The following is a 22,649-nucleotide window of genomic DNA, read 5'->3' as shown; positions in this document are numbered from 1 at the left end:
CAGTTCTGTAGTACTTGGCATAGTAAGCCTAAAATTGAACATATATGTAGCTTTTTTTCTATAATTTTTCCATTTCCCATGAACATGCAATTGTTCCTTGTTCTTTCAATTGAAAAAAAATTAGTTAAGGGCAAATGTGACTGGACAGTATTTAAACATGCATTTGATCTTATGTTTTTAAAAACCAGGCATGAAGAGAATGTCTGTCTGACTTCTAATATTAACATTAACAGTCACCCAGTAAAAATTAATGAGCAGGAGATTTGAGGCTCAGACAAAGAAGCTGTTTCATAAAGATCTATAATCGGTTAAGAAAGTCACTGTCAATAAGAGATGCTTACAGTTGAGGGTCTCAAAAAAAAAAAGCTGTTTGACAAAAGTGTGGAGGAGTCATCTGTCCATTTATGAGCCACAACTTTCACATTCAGAAGCAAGGAGCTTCCAGATGTTAGTTCCACATGTTCAGACCAAATAACAAGACCATGTGGCTGATTTCATGTCTTCCCTGCATCGTTTTTTATGAGCCTCTCTGTGGCCTCTATTAGAAAAAGCCTGCTGGCAAGATATTCTGATCCAGTGCATTCTTCTAAAGACTTGTAATAACTGATTTGTGTTACTTAGGGAGCTAGGTGATTTCCAGATATTGTTGATTAGATCATGGTGTTTGTTTTTTTTTATAGTGTGTGGAAAGCTGAAACAAGGTGACCTTTCCTCTCAGCCTGGGCAATTGCATCAGCTGATATTTGATAATCTTATTGTCTCTCTGCAAAATAAGTCATTATCAGAAGAGCAATTCCCCATCGCAGCCTGCAGGCTCTTACTGTTGATACCGCTCTTTGTTCTTCTTATATTGAGGCCATAAAACAAGATTCATTTTGAAGAAAAGATTCAGATTAATAGTATCAGCGATCTAATTCGGTTACTGGAACAATGTGGAGAGTGAAATTTGAGACTTATCACCATATCTCTTCCACTGCGGTGACAGTAAATGCTTCTTAGAAAATATCCAAATCTTAAGTTAAAAAGGACTTCATATTTTTGTTCTGATGGAAACAATCTCTTCTGACAAGTTGAGGGAGTGAGTGGACCTGTTGAAGAGCTAGAAAACAATGGGCTATTCGCATGCAACCAATGTCTTTGGGGAACGTTTCATTTAGAATTAGAGCTGAATGTACCAGAATTAAATGTTATTACAGGCCAAGACTAAGAGCAGGGGGAAAAGGCATTCTGACCAAAGATATGATTGATGGACACAAATGATTGTCGCTCATATAAGTAGGATAATATTTCTGGTGTTTTCTGTAAAGAATGACAATACCAAGGATGAAAGCAATGCTCAGAAGGGAATGGTTTTGGTAAGATCCAGGTCTAATGTTAGTTTTGGCCAGTGATGGGCTTCAAGTAATTTAACAATCTGTTCTCCTAGTGACTGGTTGGGTGGGTGGGTGTGGCTTGAGGGGGTCATGTGACTGAGGGGGCATGGCCAACTCAATGTCACTCAGGGCAAGGTGGGGCAGCACAGGTGGGCCAATGCTGCAGGGACAGGGTGATTTCCTACGTACCATTCTGAGCCCCTTTCCCCCCTCTTGAGCTGACAAAATAAAAGCCCATTTAAAGATCGTGACTGCCTAGCGCATATTGGCAAAAGAAGGCTAGGGGGGAAAAAAGAGAAGGGCCGATTGAAACGCCTCGTTTTCCACCTGCATTGGGCTGTCTGCACTGCACTCAATCGGAATGGGGAGGTGGGGGGAAAAGCAAAAAGCCCACTCGGTCCGTATGTACTCACCAGCACAATGGAGAATCTCTCTTCCAGCTCGCTGGTTTGGGCATTGGGAGCTTGAGGAGTAGTTTGTGCGCCCTGAACTCCATCTGCTGCTGCTCCAAGCCCGGAGCCTGGATGCAGCCGACCATCAGCCAATTTTCTTCCACCGCTCGTACAAGGAACCCTGGAGGAGTGTAGCAGCAGCATATTGCATGGTTTTCACTCCAAGCAGCCCTGAAAAATGCATGGCTGGGGCAGAACGGTCCTCCTTAACAAGCTCCAAACCATTGCTGCTGCTCCAAGCCTGGGTTCCCCGCACAAGGATTGAAGGAAAGGGAGTCCAATTGTGAGGGTGGGCTTTTCCAAAGCTGGTGATAGAGGGAAACAGTGAGTGTGTGTTTCCTTCCTGAGGAAAAAGCCTGAGCCCGCCAGGCACTCCTGGCCAATCTCCTGGAGACTGGGTGCAAAGGAACGATCACGGCAACAGCTCCACATTGCCTAGAAAACCTGGCAGGCAAGGCTTCCAGGTCCAACAAAGGGGCCGAGGTGGGACTTCCTCCCGTCTCTTTTTTGGGAAGATTTTCAAACAAAGGGCTGGGAACTTGCCCACCCCGGCCAGCAACTCTGGGCTGGGCAGTGGTTCAGCTTTCCTGGCTGGCTGCGACCATGACCTTACCTTCCTCCCGCAGCTGGTGGCAGAGGGGAAGGCAAGCCAAGGCTGAGCCATCACAGCTGAGCTCCCCCCAGCCCACATCTCGCCCTCCGCCTGGATTCTCTGCAGCTGCTGGACCTCGCCTGCATGTGGGTGGGCAGGGGGTGACCAGGCAGCACAAGGCGATGCAGCCCACATCGTGCCTCTGCCAGCCGCCCCTGCCCCTCCCTCACCCACCAGCCTACGCACTTTGGACGAGCGCAGGCCACCATTGTGAAAAGGGTGCAAGCCCCATGGGCTGGAAAATAAGGCCAATGGTGGGGAAGGAAGATCCGCTCTGGTCTTGCTGCGCTCAGCTGAAGGACCACCTCGGTGGTGGTGGTAGGGACACAGTCAGGCTCTGCAGCCTTTCGGGCCCTGCTCTGGGATGCCACCTACTCGCCCTCCCCTCCGCTTCAGGTCCCACATCCAGCACGTGACAAGGGGACACACATGCCGCTTCCAGGCCAGTCCGTCAGGTGGGTGAGCGGGCAGCCCTCAGTGGAGGTATTTTCTCTCAGGCTTCCCACCTGGGCCTCATAGAAGCTGGTGGGCCTGAAAGTCTGCCAAGCCTCGCCATGTCCCATCCCCCCAATGACCTTTTGGCTGAGCACAACAAGACCAGAGCAGATCTTCCTTCCCCACCATCAGTCTTACCTTCCAGCAGCCCATTGGGCCCCTATCATTCTCACAGCAGTGGTTCACGCTCATCCAAAGTGCATGGGCCAACAGCGAGGGAGGATGGCTAACAGAGGGGTGATGCGAGCTACATCGCCTCGTGCTCCCTGGTCACTGCCCCCCACAGGCAGGCGAGGCCCAGCAGCTGCGGAGAATCTGGATGGAGGGTGAGATGTGGGCTGGGGGGGAGCCAAGCGGCGATGGCTCAGCCCTGGCTTGCCTTCCTCTCTGCCACCAGCCATGGGAGGAAGGTAAGGTCATGGGACCAAGAAAGAGGCAGTCGTGGGGAAAGTTGCAGAAACATCATGGGGCCTATGAAGGAGGAGAAACAGCCAGTGCGGAGGTAATTGAGCCAATTCGGCAGGGCGGTGGTGGTGGGGAGGTGTGTCCCTTTAGAAAGGCAGGAACTGGCGTGTCCCCAACCCGAGGTGAAGGGCAAGCGGGAGACATACGGCATGACTCTAGCCACCAGCCAAGGTGATAGGGCATGGTGGGGCAGCATGTGGTGAGAGAGGCCAGCCAGTGGTGGAATTTGCCGGTTTGCTAAACTGCGCAGAATCATAACAACCAGTTTGCCTGAACTGGTCCAACCTGGCAGCAGGCCACTTCTGGTTATGGCAAGTCAAGCCAATTGAAAAAGTCTTCTTGCAAAATGAGAAGATTCTGCAGTAAATGGCTTTGATTTCTTGTGGTGAGTTTGTTTTGTTTTTTTGTTTGCAGATGCATTATGATCTAATAATCAAGCTGCTTCTTTAATCACTGAGGTTTTTAGGATGCATATACAGTCATACAAAGTCCTTAATCACAAAATTCAATAAGGTGAAAGAATAGATTTATGAAGCCCATAAAGTTTATATGTAATGAGATCAATGGAAGGTAAATTATTTTTATTGGTTAGGATTCGACACTTTCTGTCAGCCCTGGAGGCCATTTTTTCTTTTGGATCTTCAGGGCTGCCCCACTTAGTCTGTGGGAAACTGGGGGGTTTCCCCCAGATGTGCCAATATGATATCTGTAATAAAATGGAACTTTGAGGAATTGCTGGCCTTGGAAGTCTTCATTGGTTGGGGGTGTTACTTGGAACCCTGACATTTTCTTTTATACTGATTTAAATATTGATTTGCTCTTTTTTTAAAATGTTCCCATTTTTTAATTTGTATTTTATTCTTTTGATCCTAGAACAAAAGTTCTACTGCTCTACCAGCATCAAGTTGCCAGTATTACTTGGCATCCTCTTTGGTATTCATGAGGTGACACTTTATTTTGTTTATCTTTTAAATTAACAAATGCATTTTGTTAAAATACAAAACTTCACACCAGCTTCAATTATAAATTGTGTTTTTATGTAGCCTCCAGATGCAGTAATGGAAATTAAAAATGATACCAACCACTATGTTTAATAAGGCACTCTTTGGTCAGAATAGAAGAACAGATGACAGTGAATATTTTGGGAGGCTAGAGAATGAATTAAATCTTACCAGTTTTGCTTTGAGGAAAATAGAGATTTTGTGACTGGCCACACCCATCATGGCTGCCATTTTGAGAGGATACTTAAAACAAGCTTTCAAAATTCCAAACAGTTTAGTTGCAAAATTGATTAGAACTATAACTCAAATATCAAAGCATTTGATAATAAATCATAACAGAGGCTAAATGTGTATGAAGAGGAAACCAATCCAATCCTCCGTTCTATTAAAATGTTGCACAATTTAGTGTTTTGTTAAAACTGGCTACTTCAAGATGTGTGGACTTCAACTCCCAGAATTCCTTAGCCAACATATTGCTGAGGTATTCTGGAAGTTGAAGTCACACATCTTAAAATTGATTAGATTTTATGTATCTATAAAACAAGCTGTATGCTTCGTTTGTCATAGGCAAGTTTAGTGAACTTCTTTCATACAACTCATAGATAGCATTGCATTACAGAGATGAAATTCCATGGAGGTTCAGCCCTTTCTTGAATTCTATTTTATTCCGAGGGTTGCTTCAAGTGCTAATTTCTGTTCTGGTTGCCAAGTTCTTTCGAACAAAGAATGAATGAACATGTAGCACTCCAGATTGCTCATAGAAACTGGTAATTTTGGAAGGGGGAAATCGTCGCTAGAAGAGCATTTGAACTGACGGAATCCTAAAATTGCTTCTGCCATTATTCAGTCTTAAGTGGTTATTAATACAGAGCAGATTGTAGAAATACTATAGCAATAGATGATGAAGAAAGAGCCACTGTTGGCAATTCTAGGCAAAGTTCCAGGATCACAGCTTTTAGTGTGATGGAAATGCCTTGAAGAGAAGTTTGGAAACAAGTACATATGAAATACAAATCCTGCTAGAACGTGTGAGCAGATGGCCGAAATGAAGAGGCAGTGGTGGATAGCAAAACTTCCTGTGAATGATCACTTCAGAACTAGAATTTCCTCTGATTTTAAGGAATGGCATGGCTAAAATATTGTCCCATACCAATTTTTGGAATAATATCTTGCCCAGACAGATATTAAAGAAACTTAGCACTAACGTGCAAAAATAAACTACCGGTAGCTCCCCTCAAAGCCAAAATATATAGCTCCAAACATTTCTGACAACATAGTAAGTGATCCTGTATATTTCCTTTCCCATATTAAGAGGGAGAGCTCTTATTCTTTCTTCTGGAAAATAAATGACAATCTCATTCCCACGTCTTTGTGTATGTGTATCTAAAATGTTACATATTTTGTGACTATTTCATTCTGAATTAACTTATATTTTGATTTTTCAGAACAGATATGGTACTAATATTTCAGGAAAATAAACAAAATGAAATTACTAATACAGGAACTAATACAGGAATTAGTTGTAAAACTCACTGTGGACATTAAGTTATGGAAATCTGGGTGCTGCATGATTGGGCATTCACCCATTCCCCATCCAGGATCTTCACCATATCCGTAGGCAGAGCAGGCAAGTTTGAGAAAAAAAAACTGTTGCTGTCTACAGTGGCTGAATTTACCAAAACCCAAACCAACCATAAATGCAGAAATGCCACGGAATATAAATTCCAGATTAAAATCTCTTTATAGAGGCCTGGGATGAAAGTTTATTCGAGTCTAACCATGTGGAGAAAATAACTGCAAGCATGTTATTTGTGTGGATGTGTTTGTGTGTGTTATTTTAAATTTGAGGTTGAAGATCAAAATGGGAAGGGTTTGTTTGAAGTGTTTTCTTGTCAGTTTTTGATTCATGTCTGGAAAAGTCCCTGCATTTTTTTGGGGGGGGGGCATGGTTTTCAGAAATGGTTTGTCCTTGCCCCCTTCCTAAGAAGGAGTGAGTGACTGGGACAAGATTAGCTAACTGGCTTTGTGCCTAAGGCAGGACTAGAACTCATAATATGCTAGTTTCTCCCTCTTTTTAAACATTTTTAATATTTTTAAATATTTTTTAGTATTTTTAATATTCAAAGTTTAAATTTGTTTTAAATTGATTGGGGTTTTAAATCTGTCTGGGCCAAACTATTTAATTCGATTTTATCTCTGCTTTTTAAATTTTGTATGTATGTATTTTATTGTTGGCTGTTCACCGCCCTGAGTCCTTCAGGAGTAGGGCGGTATATAAATCAAATAAAAGTAAAGTAAAAGTAAAAAAGTTTGGTGTGTGGTTAAGGCTAGAAATTGGTCTCCCAATTTTTAACCTTAATCTCTACACCAAACTGGCATATTACAACAGTATATTTATATGTATGTGTGTTTGTAGGTAAGAGATGTATTAGACAGATGGAAGGGGGATGGTGGTTTTACCTCTGAGTCCATTTTGCCATGTTCTTCACCCCCTTCCCAATGTTCCAAATTCTGATCTACTGACTATGTAGCAACTTCAAAAGGAGCAGCTTTCCCAAATTCAACCTGGAAATAAGAGAGATTAAATTTGGGACTGACATTCAAGATTTGTTCTACATCGTGAGAATCCTTCTCATACTGCCAAATTTCCAGGAACACTTCTGCTGCTAAGATCTTTCTTGTTTCAAGAAAAAGTATAAGTTCTATTTATTCCAACTAGGGTCAGATTTCAGTATAGTGTATAACAGCAGCCCCCAATCTTTTGGGCACCAGGGACTGGTTTCATGGAGAGAGGTTCTTCTGTAAACCGGAGAGAGCGTGGTTTCCCATGCTGCCTGCATCCCGTGGATGGGGCTTCCCTTGTTTGTGCGGCCCGGTTTCTGGCATGCTGTGGTCAGATGGTGGTCCATGTTCCAGGGTTTGGAGACCCTTGGTGTAGGATAACATATTTTCCCTTCAAGTTTAACCAAATCTTTCTTTTACAATCAGAATATTTTAAGGTTCAGGGTTTTACAATTCATCTTTCACTAGAGATGAACTGTATAATCAATATCTTCTGATATCTATAATTGATGCCTTGTGAAATCTAAAATTGCATGAGCATATACTAATTTATTATATTCATATGCCATAACTTTGGCATGATGCGCTTTCTTCTTCTTCCTCTCAAGAGCATCTAAACATTTTCAAATATTATTTTGGAAAGTTGAAGACAGGAAAGCAGATTTTCAGGACAGAAAAGAAGCTTAGTGAGTTTAGGAAATCTGTGCTTGCTGATTTTGCCAACATAATTCCAGTTTTATTGGATTTAAATCCTGCAACACTAGGCAGGATGCAGGATGTGATGAAATTCCTTACTTTTAGGAAAAGATAGAACCATGCAAAATGCTAGATTCCTTTGAAGATATGTCGTGGGAAAAATTATCCCTATTCCTACTTCTGGACAATTTCATTCATGCTTCATGTAACCAGAACTTGTATAGGGTAATCTCAGCTGCTTAGATTAGGCAATTTCTGATTCAATTATATGTACGGAAATCTTGAAGTTAAATACAGTCCCATATCTGATTCTAAGACCTGGCAAAGGGAATAAAACAAATAATCTATGCCAATAATCAGGAAAAAAAAATACTGAGTGTAAATTTTTAGGTTAAAAAAAAAAGAAGAAAGAGAGAGACAAAAGCACAAAATGATTTTGGTCACATTTCATGTTAGAGAATATTTTTAATTTATTTAATATCATAATTACCTACTCTGTTATTATATTGTATATTTTCTTTTAAAAAAATGCAAACAGATTATTGCATAACATTACTTCCAAATTAGCTCAGAAAGATTTGCTAACTTCAGACACAATATGAAAGGTGTACTAATGCTGAACATTAGTCTTCAGGAAAGATTTATGCTAAAGATTTGTGTGTGTGTGTGTGAAAAGCAGCACCTATTTCATTATCTTTGTTTGGTTTTCTTAAAACAGAATAATGCTGGCAAGGGGAAAGACAAGCTGGAAACATTTTTCTGGGTGTATGTCTGCAGGGTGACTATTTTGCCTGTATCTCAGGATGTGCAAACTATTTTGCATTATTCTAGAGGTCTTGAATAACATAGATAATACAGAATATTATAAATACCACTGAGATACCGAAAAGTGGCTTTGAACAGCATATTTATGTGTCTACAGAGTTTCACTGATGTTGTGGATTTGTATCATGTCCATGAAAAAAAAACAAATTATAAAAATTAGGAAATATATTATACTCACAACGCAAAATACTGTATTTTAGTTTCTGAGACAGTTCAAGCATATACAGCAGATACATAATAAAGCTCGGGAATTTTTTATCATCTGAAAGAAGCAATCATGAAAAGATGAAATTCTGTTCATATCTCCACACCCATTTAGTGCATTCTGCTGTGTTCACTTTTGAAAGACACACATAAGAGCGTGTGTAAACATACACACACAATGAATACATTATTTGCTACAATTTACAATATATATAGTTATATATATACACATATAGGTGTGTGTGTTTGAATTTTATAAAAATACCAAAAAGAAAAAGTTAATTCCTTGCACTCAGATACTGAGCATTAACCCTTTGAGTACTTCGTCCCCACCTGCAAAGACTGCAGAATGTATTCATCTGACCCACATTTTTATAGCATTCCCACTTAAAATCATTTGTGTATATACAGCGTGATGAAAAAAGAGTCGTACGGAACATAAATGGATTTAGAATGTGCTGATAATAATACAGATAATGAACCGAGCTCTATTAAGATTGTCAGGAGCAGAAGCCCATTGATATGAAGCAAGGGTTTTTTCCCCGCAAGAAACAAACTGTCAAGGCTAATTGAATGTGTGACATCTTTATCAATTGACTTCTAACGTCCACATAATACTGAGTGATCCAAGAATATCTGCAAAGAGGTGGTTAAAAAAAAAAATCCAGAGGGGGGCACAGCTATGTGATCAAAGCTGGTCCCCCTTTTTTACAACGCATGTAAAAAGGAGGCAGGGCTTCAGTTGAGTGGTTGGTTGCCACCATCTTGATTCCTTCCCTGGCTTTCTTCTTTAAGCATGGAATGACTGATTATTTTTCATCACCGCTCCCCACCACACCTTGAGTTGTATGATTCCCTTCATTTTAAGTCACCAGTTTAAAACTGCACTGTACTTTTATTTTAAATCTTAAACAGCAACTATACAGTAATTCTCTTATTCATGTTTATTAGTGCAATGTGTTCAGATATTCATAGATAGATTTTTCTCCCCTCCCCCTAAAAAATACCAAAACAAAACTTTTTTTTTGCTGAAAGTTCATGAACAGAGAGTAATGTTGGCCCTCGAGATTACTAGATCCGAACAGAATAAATCAGTGAAGGGTCAAATATGTATGGAAATATAAAGGCAATCCCATTTTTGTTTTAGCAATGGATTAAAAAGGCGTGACAAAGGAAGTGATTTCATCCCAAATACAGCATAATTTAAACATCTGCTCTTAAAGTGATATTTCGTTACAGTGAAGTCCTATATGCATTTCCTTAGCAGTGAGGGCTGGGGGTTTGCTTAAAATGGCCGCCATGGTCACAAAGCTTTTACTAGCTACTCTTGGACAGGACTGCTGTGATGATGACGATCATCGCATAACAATGCACGTATAAGTCCTCCCTCCAATCTGGAAACATTGTCAGGAAACAATCCAATCAAAGTTAAGCACTTTGGGTTTCAGTGTTTTAAAAAAATGCAAGCTAGTACTCAGGTTCAATTGTCTTTCTCATTGACATCAATGCATTTTCAAAGTGCTTAGCTCGGGCTGCTAACGTCCTACTTTATTTCTTGAGCGAATAATTGCAGTCCTCAAAGAGTTAATGGGAAAGCACTACTTTGCCTGCACTGATGATGATAGGGCTACTGGCAGGTTAATTCCCAAAGGCAAATGGACCAAAGAGTGAAACTGATGGAGAGACGGCTACTAAAGACATACACAGTGCCACATTCAATGGGACATGCTTTGCAGAGACATTAGAGTGCACCCTTATCAAAGCAATCTTTTAACCTCATAGAAAGGATTGTGCCACTTAAAGGAGTGCAGAAGGGTTTTTTTTTCCTTTTTTTTTTTCTTTTCGTAGAGTCAAAATGCTCTAGATTAATACCAACATGGATAGTCACAGCCTTTTACAATAGGGTATTTTTTTTTCCTTTGTACATATGCAACATTAGAAAACAACAAATGGCATTATCCTGACAGATGTCATGCAGAAATTAAAAGTACTACTATTAATAACAATAATCTTAACAACGAAAAATAATACAACCCGTACAGCACTGTAGATGTTAACGTAGGACTTTACCTAGTGTTTCCCTTCCAAAGAGAAAGAAGACAGAACAGTGACATACATGGGTTTACACGCCATAGGCTACAGAAGATCTTTTAGAGACAGCGTCGTTTTTATAGGCCTAAAAAGCTGTGTTAGGCTGGTTATAAAATCCTCTCTTTTTCTGCTGACTTCAAAAATTAATAGAAGACCGTTTTTGTTGCAAAAAATAACCAAGGAAAGGCTGTGATGCTGATATGTGTAGAAAAGTATCTGATGCCAATACAGATTTAAAAAAAAAATAAAAAGAAAACAATACCACATTACATGATACCGGTAGTCCTCGAATTATGACCTTTTGTTTAACAGCGGCCTGGAAAAAGTAACTTGCATTTACCACTCTTGCATTACCCTCATGATCATGTGATCACCATCTGAGTGCTTGGCAACTAACTCACATTTATGACCAGTTGCCACATCCTGCTGTTATGTGATTTCAGGCATAAAAAATAAAAAGGCCCATTGGAGAAAGATACTAAAGATACTATACAAATCTATACATAGATTTGTATAGTAATGTGATTTGCTTAACAATTGTAGTGATTCACAATGACCACCATAAAAATTGTTGTAAAATTGGCTTCCGCTCAACATATGACAGAAATTCCAATCTCAATTGTGGTCATAAGTTAAGGACTACCTGTACTACAAACACCTCACAGTCTGCTTCCTAGGTTTACATTTTCATTCTCCCTTGAACATTATTCTGTCGTTCTTTTAAAAATAATTTCGAGACTGCCCCTGCTTTTTAAAAGCCTCTTCTTATTAAGGAAAAAAAAAATAGGTTGAAAACCTATACAGTTATCTCATGTGCCACACCAACACGTAGTATCTTATTCGGTTTAGAAGAAAAACAAAGACCAACAGTACAAACCTACCTAGGTCTACTCAGAAGTAAGCCCACCGAATTTAATTGGGCTGACTCACAAATTGCTGTGTATAGGTTTGCAGTCTAAGATGCTTTGAGCTGCAAGCTGAGAAATGTGGCCTACCAACTACACAGTAGTTTCATTCTTCCACGGCCCCGTTTTGATATTTCCTGTACTATCTGAACTATAGATCATGGCTTCATGCAAGTTTCCCTTTAGGATTCCATTGTGGCTGGTTGTGCTAAATGGCAAGGATTGTGTCCGTGGATGCATTTCAAAATGAGGGCCTGTCTCAGTTTCTGGGACTTTAGCACAACTGTAGATCACAGTACTTGCATCACTACTTTCAGGCTGAGTGATGGTTGGATAGGGACTGTTTTTTGCACAACATGGCCGCCTGTGGCCTGAGTGACTGTCATGTGTACTATGGGGACTGTCTGTATGTGAGCTGTGTATGCTGCCGTCAATACTTGAAGGGATGTGGTAAGCATACTCCCTTTCTCCTGCAGATCGATGTCGGCTAAAATATCGTGGTTTAGTTCTACTTTTCAAACATCTGTGAATGTGCATGTTGGGTCTGAAAGTCCCTTCGTTGTGGACATGAATATGAGCTTCATCTTCCAGGAGCTGATCACAATGCATTTTTGCACAGCACGGAGTGACCGGCGAAAGGCAGTTGACGTGGTTTTGAACAGCCTGTAGATTAGTGAGTTTGCAGTGACTAATGGCCGGGTGATTAAAAATGGCAGATTTACTTGGGCATGGTGATTCTTGAAGGCATGAGGCATGAGCTTGGCTTTCACCGTTGACATTAACTTTTGGACGGACATTAACCTTCACCGAGTAGGTGTTCCTTCGAGAAGGGCAACAGGACCACCAGCAATGCCACACATCATCTCGCTTTGCACAGTGATGGATGAGGATGAAGAGCCCCAAGGTTACACAAAATGCTCCGTATAGGCAACTAAATATCATATCCAAGAAATGTCCTTGAGAAACAGCAAGGGCGCCAAAAGTCCAAGTGGCAGTAAACAGAAACAAAGTGAACGCAGCAGCTCGAAGTTGAGCCTTGAAGGAATGCTCATTTTCCAACAAGGATGAAGACATCATTGAACAGGTTGCTTGGGAAACTGATCCAATGTCTGTCATGTGACTATGGCCAAGTTCAGGACTTGCCAATCTCTGCTGATCTTCTATCCTTTCCTTTAATTCATACTTGCGTTCTGGGTGACGCCTCAATTGCACATAGGTGCAGAGGAAGTAAATGCATGTTACCAGAACAATGAATGCAAGCGGTCCATAAAATGCACCAAGACTTGGCTCCCATGACATCCAACAACTACACACAAGAGTGGGGTGGAATAGAGTTTTTTAAAAAAGAGAAAAGAAATCAAATTAATAATATTGAAGACAAATTACCTGCGAATGCAAAATAAATAAATACATTTACAATACTGTAAATTGTTTGGAAAAAATATGTCCTCTACAAAAATGGGGCTTACATATGCATAGTAAAGGTAATTACAGTTAAACCTCTACTTACAATGATTCATTTAGCAACTGTTCAAAGTTAAAACATCACTAAGAAAAGTGACTTATAACCAGTCCTTGCACTTTACAACTGTCGCAGCATCCCCATGGTCACATGATCAAAATTTGGGTGCGGTGTCTTGGATTTGCAGTGTCTTGGATTTCACACAATCTCCATTTTGACTTTCCAAATGGGCTTCTGACAAACTAAGTCAATGGAGAAGGGGGGGTGGCTTTTAAAGGTGCTTTTTCAAAAGGCAACCTGACTTTGTTTTTTCCTTGAGGAAGATGCTTCACTTCTCATCCAAGAAGCTTCTTCAGTTCTGATTGAATGTCCTGGGCAGGGGTGAAAATGGAAGGATTTAAATTCCTTTACAGTCATCTGGTCATTAGCACTCTCTCTGAGAGCCCTTTATCTGTACCGACAGGGTCATCTGAATCACCTATCTCCTGTTTACAACACAATCCTTTCAGCAGTTCCAAGGGTATTCTACCCCTATTTGCAGGTGAGATGATTCTGGTGACCCTGATGGCACAGATAAACCCCCAAGTGGCCTCACTGGCTTTCAGAGAGATGCTAAAGACCAGATGACTGCAAAGGAATATAAAGCTTTCCATATCCCCCCCACACCACCATTCAGTCAGAACTGAAGAAGCTCCTTGGATGAGAAGTGAAATCTTTCCCTCAAGGAAAAACAAAGTCCAGTTGCCTTTGAGACAATCATGACCTGGATGACTGAGAATCTCCATAATCAATGGGGCGGAAGAAAGATTTGCTTAATGACTGCAGGATTCACTTAACAAGAAATGGCAAAAAGGTCATACGTTCAGGCACAATTCACTTAACAACCACCTTGCTTAGCAATGAAAATTTGGGTCCCAATTTTAGTTGTAAGTCGAGGACTACTTGTAACACCCATCTAGTTTTTACCCATAGAACAGCTTTTAAAACTGACATTTTAAGCAATATTTTTGATAGGATCTCAGCCTGTTGCAGAGGATCCCCAGTGAGATCAGTAGCTGAGGTAAATGTAAAACTCCCTTTAATCTCCACATCACACTGGCTCTCGTATCATACAAGAAAACAAGTTTTCATTAAAGCTCTCTAGATATCAAATCCAATACTCTGGTTTTGAAACACAGCTAATAAAATTACCTCACGGTGTATTGTCAAATCTGAGTGCATCCACAGAGAAAAATTGGGGATGTTTAGAGATTCGCTCACTCAAAGGTCTCTAATACAAACTACAATGATAAAATAATGATGGAATGTGCATTGCAACATCACATTGTCTTTTCATATTGGTGTCCTGACACTGGACATGTATGATAGGCATGATACTACAACACACACTTTGTCACTTGCTTCCCTTGTCTCTCCCTTCCCTACAATCCCACTTGAATTCACTTCTTGATTCCAATAAAAAAAAAAGATGGGAAATGGTGTTCACTCAGAGCCACTAGTGTAGAAATTTTTTGGCAGTGTGATTGCTGAAACCTCCCCTTTTGTGTAGAGAAGTGGAGGAAGCAGACTCTTCTCAGCTAATGTAAAGGAAGGGAGCAGTTAACATACAGGAGCCTGGAAGAACAAAAGTCTGTATCCATCAACCCAGTGCCCAAAGCTGGACAAAGTAATATATGAACTTAAATAATCCTTTAAAAGTAGTCCTTAACCTAAAACTATAATTGAATCCAAAATTAAGGTCATAAGGTTGTTGCAGTTGAAAGTTGAAGCATCACGTGACCAAACTCAATTTTTTGTGATAGTCTTTTAGCAAATGCAGTGGTCCTTAAGAGAATGCAGTGGTGGTTAAGAAAATCAATTTTTCATAGTGGGTGTTTTTTTTGCTGGAAACCAGAAGTGAAAGTGGAACTGGCGAAAAAGTTGCAAATTGCAGTCAAGGTACCATGGGATGCTTGCAAACGGCTGTAAAACCGAGTTGGTTGCCAAGTGCCCATAGTGTGATCACATGACCTTGGATGGGTGTGGCCATCGTATCTTTGAAAACGAGTTGTAAGTAGCTTCAGGGAGGTCCTTCATAACTTCGAATGGACGTTAAGTGACTGGTTGTAAATTGGGGACTACCCGTAAATATCTCCACTAGGGAAGGATAGTGAGTGAGTGGCTGTCCCGGAATGGGCCTTTTCAGTGGTAGCCCTCCCTAGTTAGGGTACAATGATACACACTTTATTGTTATTACAGTGCTGTGCAACTCTATTCTTCTTCTAAGAGCCAGGGCTAATAATTCGTACGTTGCATAATTATGAAAATAATTCATAATTACAGATAGTCCTCGACTTACAACCATAATTGAGCCCAAAACGTATGCTGCTAGGTGAGAAACATGTTAAGTGAGTTTTGCCTCATTTTATCACTTTTCCTGCCACATTTGTTGAGTGAATTACAGCAGTTGTTAAACTAATAACATGGTGGTTAAGTGAATCTGGCTTCCCCATTGATTTTGCTTGTCAGAAGGCTGCAGAAGGGGGTCACATGACCCCGGGACATTGCAACCCCCATAAATGTGATTCAGTTGCCAGGCATCCGAATTTTGGTCACTTGACCATAGGGATGCTGCAACAGTGAAAAATGGTCCTAAGTCACTTTTTTTAGTGCCATTGTAACTTCGAACAGTCACTAAATGAACTGTTCTAAGTTGAGACCACCTGTATTTTCTTCCTTATTGCTGTGTGGTAGTTTTGCTTAGTTTTATTCCAGGCATTCTTAAATATAGGTCCCCCCCTCCACCAAATATCCTGAGCAGCCATTTACAGAGGCTTTGCTTTCCAGGCGCTAGGATGAACAAGGGGATAAACTCTGAGCTGATTCAGTAGATGCTCACATGTACCTTTCAGGTTGTGGAGGTGTGTCTCACTAACACATAAAATATTAACAGCTTCCTCTGATTCCTCAGAACAGTTCTCTTGTTTAGTTTAAGAAAAACAACACAACAACCCTTCCCCCAGACAACATCTCCCCCCAGTGACAGCCAATGTAATTTTCCCCTTCTGTGGGTCAGTGGTATTTTCAAAAGGCTCTTCATCACAGGCCACTTCAAAACTTAGCCCCATAAAAGCACACAGACATTGGAAGGTCTACATGTGTATGATGTGAAAAATGAATAAGGCTTACAAGACACTGTGCTGTGGCTTAGTCTACCTCTCTCTCACTCCCCTGAGCAATTTTACCCCTCCATCTGTTTCCTAGTTTTCTACTCGTATTGTGATATCTGGTATTGATTGCCTGTGATTAAAGTGATTAAATTAAAGTAGTACAACCTCTGTAAAAGTGCTGGCAGGAAAGTCTCCCACAAATTTATGAACATAAATAATCAGATCTTTTAACACCCTGTTGATTATAAGTGATTGTCTAATCACACATGATGGAATAAATAGGCTTTAATAGGGTAGAACTTCCAGAAGAGTTTTGTGCTCTCTTTAATCTGCTGAAGTTCTTCCTTTTTTCTAATGTATTTCTCAAATGAAATTTCCTAAAAGTATTTCCATGAAGGAAAAACACAGTTTGCTTTACTTCCTCCGTTTGTTTATAAATATGGGAACACTGAATCTGCCTGGATATTAACTGAAATGCTTTCCTTAAATGCTACCAAAATATTGTAATGCACAATTTATTAATGCCTCTGTGGGTACTTTTTAGTACTCAATTAAACCAATGCATTTAGAAGAAATCGCTGGATTTCTAAACAGGTGTGCGTCCCCTCATGCATTCATATATTTACTTTATACACATAAAAAACCATAATTAGCCTGCAGCATAGGTTGTGTGCAGAGTATAATACGTTATGTTATAAAATGACAAAAACTACATGCTGATAGGGAGTAACTAACCTGACAGGGATTCTGGATTAGGCTGTATGGTTCCAGACTGAAAGTTATTTAATCATGGCTTATTTTTACAGGAAATAACAGTGGCGTCATACATGGAAAATATAGGGATATACTTACAACTGAGCTCCAGCGTAACTTTTTATCCCATAATTATTTATGTTGGTTGCTGCAGTAATTCCACAGATAATAAAAGGAACTCCTCCACTAATCAGATAGAACCTGTTTCAAAGACAATTATTTGACAGGTGAATTTGCTTGGCATCAAGTAAATATTTTTAAAGTTTGAAACAAGAGTCTTTGAACGTAACTCAGTTCATCAATTTCAATCACCCATTAAAACTGGAAATAAAACAAACTGAAAACACAGTGTGATGATCTAGAAAGTAAAAGTTTCACATTTAGAAACATATAGTTTAGAATTTCAGTGTGAAATGCATTCGAAACTGGGGGTACTTCAATAAAAATGTATTTTCATTTAACCATGGATGCAACCTTTCAATAAGAAAAAAAAAAATCAAAATCCCTACATTCCAGCCTTAAAAATGAAAGCTGTTTTCAAACAAAAAGGGATTACTGTTGACAGTGAAGATTTTTGTTTAAAAACAGAAGATAAAACCATTTTATTCTGAAAAATTAGCCAAACCAACATTTCTAGAAGAATGACCATATGTATTATATGTTATTATCCAACTTTAATAGATTAAAAAGTATAACCTTGCAAAAGGCCTATTATACTAAGCCATTGTCCTTTGTAAACATGGCAGTGTCTTCTCTATTCCCAATCTAGAACCTGAGCTAACGGCACAAAAATATATCACACACAGGCTTTGGGCAAACAATTGTTTTGTTTCATGTTGAAAGAATACAAATGTTCTATCTTACTTGATTATGTAATTAATATGCTAGAACCCAAAATGACAAACCTGAACCCATGAGCTTCCAATCTTGAACTTTCCTTTGTAAATATTAGCGCATAGTAAAACTTTTGATAGCAGAGATGGGAACCGGTGTTCTAAACAATATGGTTCTGACCCCAAGAAGAGATGTAGAGAACAAGAAGAAGGCATATCGCCAAGCTAGCAAATCTCTTTTACAGGGATGCTAAAGCTAGAATTATTCAAACAATCCAAAGCCGAGAATACAAAATAAAGATGGCACACAGAAGAGTGGGGGTTACGTACGGCAATGTTGATATATATATGCAAGTTTTGGTGTATTCAGGTCTTTTTCCGTGTAAGATTGAGAGTATCTTGGCGATGTTTCGACGAGGTCTCACTCGCCATCTTCAGGCTGATGTCTTCGGCTTCGTGCTTGTGCGAGGAAAGCTTTCCGAGCAATGCGATCACACATTGCTCCTAGAAGCACGAAGCCGAAAACACCAGCCTGAAGATAACGAATGAGACTTCGTCGAAACGTCGCCAAGACACTTCCAATTTTACGCGGGAGAAAACCCGAATAACCACAGACTTACATACAAACACCCGCGAAAACCTCAGAAAACATATACATATATATGTATATGCATATTGTGAAAAGAAATATATAGTGTAATACATAATTCTGACATTCTGCATACAGGTTTTAGGAAAAGAACCTTCTCTACCATTGCACCCACTCTATGGGACAGCTTGCTCCCAGAAGCGAGGAAGGCCCCTCTATTCTAGCCTCCTGGAAGAGCGTAAAGACCTGGCTCTGCCAACCGGCCTGGGGTTCTAAACATACCATGCAACCCTGGGGATGGTTGGTGGGCTGAAGGCACTTCCTCTGCTTTTTAACTCTGCAATTGTTCTTTTTAATCTCTGTTTTTAATCTGGAGTTTAACTTTGTTTTTAATTATAGCTTTCGTATGATTTTACTGTTTTATCTGTAAACTGCCAACAGTCACACTAGTGACCTATAGGGGTATAGAAATTTGATAAAATAAATAAATTTGATAAGTATGTTGCATCCAGCCACAGCTTTAGCCACTGCTGATACCGGCTGCCTAAACCACTTTAGCAGCTGGCCCCAGGCCTAGTTGGGATTCATTGTGATGCTGAGGAGGCTATATCTCTCAAGCTTTGCTTCTTAAAATGTCCTTATGTGCTTTGTGAAAGGAAAATTAGAGCAGTATCTCTAAGCTACTCAGGATGAGAAGCCCAGAAGGGTAATCACTGCTTGGGAGCAGGTACCATACGAAAAATATAGCAGAGAAGGGATGCTGGGCAAAAGGGGATGTAGAAAATGCACTGTTTGTGCCTATATAAGAAAAGCTGGCTTAAATGATGTATTTACTCATTATGCTGACATAAACTAAATATTATTTATGTTGTATAAAAGGTTTTAATAATTAAGCAGACTTACCATTTCTTTTGCTACTTACATGTACAATAAGTAATAGTGAAATACGGGATGTTGACACTAGTTACTTCTTGGAACCAAAACCCATTTTAATGTGTGCAATGCATATTAGTAACTGTTATAATTAAACAGTGAATCATTGTCAGGCCCCATCAGAAGCTGAACAAGTTTCCTAGGAGATATGTGTTTTTAAAATAAAACACTCATCCTAGTGTCCCTACAATCAAAATAATATAGAAATGATTCCGGTTGAAAGAAGCTCTAGAGAGGTGGTGCTCAATCTAATATCAACTCTTGAAAGAACAAAAGTCCAACTTTTCTATGAATGATAATTCTATGTTACATACATTTTGCTATTAGGATTAATGAAAAAAATTACATCTCTCCCACCTTTCTAATTAATTTTATTATCATTGAAAATGGTTTGCTCATCTGGTCCAAAAGACCATTCATGGCATTCCCTTCCTGGCCAATGAACTCCCCAATAATGACATTAGTCATCAAAACTTCTTGCATCCCTTGTTTCACATCTCTGCAACATAGAGAAAGGATGCAATTTGCCACTTCGAGGCAAAAAAAAAAAAAAGGACTGACAGGAAGAAATTTGAGGTAATGATAGTGATGAAAAGAAGGAAAGCTGCTGCTAATTCAAGTCAGACACCCTATTTTCCTCAAGCCTTCCCTAAGTGATTCATCACCCATTTTGTTCTCTGCATTGTGAGATCTGTGTTCACTTAGAAGAACCAATTAAAAAACAAATACAGCAGTGGAGAGAGAAGTTGAGGGGAAAACCTTTCCCCTCCTCTCGATTATTGCCAACAGGATAGGCCTCATCAAGTAGATGAGAAGGGGAAATGACTCAGCTGGACAAGTAGGTGGTAAACTGAAAGGCAAGAAAATCAAGGAAGGGGCTCCCAGGAGAGAGCATGGAAAAAAAATAAATCCTTGGTTAGCAATGCTATGGAACTCATGCAGCAGCACTTTTCCTGCTAAGCTCAAATGAATCAGAATGTAGAAGAACTAGGAGTTCATGGAGATTCTCAGTCATCCAGGTCATGGTTGTCCCAAAGGTGCTTTTTCAAAAGACAACTGGACTTTGTTTTTCCATGAAGACATTTAGCTTCTCATCCCAGAAGCTTCTTCAATTCTGACTGGTCACAACTGAAGAAGCTTCTTGGATGACAAGTGAAATCTCCTACTCGTCCAGGTGACTGAAATGTCCTACTCGTCCATTTTCTCTTCTCATCTACTTGATGGGACCTATCCTGTTGACGATAAATGAGAGGAGAGGAAAGGTTTTCCCCTCAACTTCTCCCTCAACTGCTATATATATATATATATTTGGTTCTTCTAAGTAAACACAAATTTCACAATGCAAAGAAGGAAATGGTCAGAACTGAAGAAGCTTCCGAGATAAGAATAAAACATCTTCAAGGAAAAACAAAGTCCAGTTGCCTTTTGAAAAAGCACCTTTGGGATGAAAGAATTGGAGGCCACCAGATTGACAGGTCATGCTTATACTTTGATACGGGGAATGTTGGACAGTTAATTTGTAATGTTTGTTATGAAAAAACTGTGTCCCACAAGACTGCTTCTGAATCTCACCAGGGTTATGTGCTCTATGATCTGAGAAACACTCAGTTCTTTGGCTGAGATTACACTACTAGTTCTGCTTCTGCTGAATTATTATATCGTGAATGTATCTCATGTTTTCCGAGAATAACGGTACCATTGGATAACCTTCTATTTTACAATTTTTTCAGAAACAATTAGGACCCCATGGTTCCATTTCAAATATTACATTGGAATTGCAATTCATTAGTTGCACATAGTTCTGTGAACTAAAACAAAAAAAAGTGTGAAGTATTGAGTTCAGATTAGACAATGGCAACCTTGAACCGATGTGATTAACTTTTACTAGAATCACAAGGTCTAACAGCTGTAGCTTGAGGGGTAGAACTAAATATAAAGTGGTAGCTCAGAAGTAATTATCTGAAATGCCAAACAATATAATGGGATTTTCATATAAAAGACAGGAAAAATATAAACAAGTACCAGTAGTTTTATAGCACTGAAACCATTGCAATACATTTTGACTTTAAAAAAAGCCAAGAATCTGAACTAGAAAATTCAGGGTAATGTTTATGGGGGAATTTAAAATAAGATTTTGAAGTATGTAAAGACGTCCTGGATATAGCAAATGGAAAACTGTTGACAAAGTTGATTATGTGTCTAGCAGAAAACCACTGATACCTAAAATTGCCACACCTTCCCACTACTTCAGAAAAAGCAAAAACAGTCACAATAGAGAGGCTATGAACTCTTAAGTGGAAGCAAGGGCAGGGCGATGACTGCCAGAATACCAAACGTGAGAATTCATTGAAGGTTCTTTTTTTTTTTTAATTTGAAATGCAGCCTAATGGGAAGTTGTCTCCACAAGACAACTGTTGCGAATGAAGACCCTGTGGGAAGAATATGCACACTTGTCTCATCTCTGAGGCTATATCCTGTTCCCTGAAACAATTTATTTCTTCACAATGGCTTTTTCTAGCTCTCTAGGAAGTCCAGGCAGAATGCTGCTGTAAACTTAATATTATTTTCTATGAACTGATTCGTTGTTATGACTGGAGAAAAAACAGCAGGCAGCCTCCCCCACTGCAAACATAATGGTGGAAATTGCAGTGATCTGCACTGTTTGCTTCTCTGTTTGATATTTGTTTTTGAATAGTGCATAGACAGGTTCTTACTCTATATATTTGTTGATTGCTAATTTATCAGTGGGTCAGGCTTCTAGAAAGTCCTGTGCATCCTCCCTGCCCACCGTCATGGAAAAATAGTGATTCACTATAGTCTAAGCTAACTGAGGAATTCTGGGAGTTGAAGTCCACAGGTCTTAAAGTTGTCAAGATTGGACATTCCTGGTCTAATCCAAAGCAATTGAGATCTGAAACATTTCTTGATCACAACATTTCTTGATCCAGTCACACAGACCTCTTAATATTTTGATAAAATGCAAGTCTAGGCCTTGAAATTCAAGTCCACATCTTGTTCTCTGCCTTCTGAGTCATTCTTCACAGTCAGTTTAAACTGAATTACAGCATCAAAGGGTGCTGAGAATCTCATCAATTTTCTTAGTTCTATGCAATTTTCTACTGATACAGATAAATAAGAAAAAAATAAATCAATTCTTAACTAAGAAAATCTACTTTTAAAAATTTAAACTTTTACATTCCACCCTCTTT

General features: G+C 39.6%; 1 protein-coding gene across 1 annotated transcript in view; it reads right to left on the bottom strand.

The window, feature by feature from the left end:
- Positions 1-11,814: 11,814 nt before the first annotated feature.
- Positions 11,815-22,649, bottom strand: part of ADGRA1 (adhesion G protein-coupled receptor A1) — a 51,669-nt gene continuing 40,834 nt past the window's right edge. Inside the window, exons 2-3 of the mRNA XM_070945172.1 lie at positions 17,188-17,286; positions 11,815-13,027 (exon numbers count right to left, since the gene is read on the bottom strand). Of these exons, the coding sequence (XP_070801273.1) occupies positions 11,815-13,027; positions 17,188-17,286 (1,312 nt within the window). The remainder of the gene's footprint in view (positions 13,028-17,187; positions 17,287-22,649) is intronic.

This window comes from Pituophis catenifer, unplaced genomic scaffold, assembly GCF_029215685.1.
Source record: "Pituophis catenifer annectens isolate HBS135680 unplaced genomic scaffold, rPitCat1.0.hap2 SCAF_6, whole genome shotgun sequence".
Lineage (NCBI taxonomy): Eukaryota > Metazoa > Chordata > Lepidosauria > Squamata > Colubridae > Pituophis > Pituophis catenifer.
Note: the sequence above shows the minus strand (reverse complement) of the source record. Positions and strands in the feature narration are given on the sequence as shown.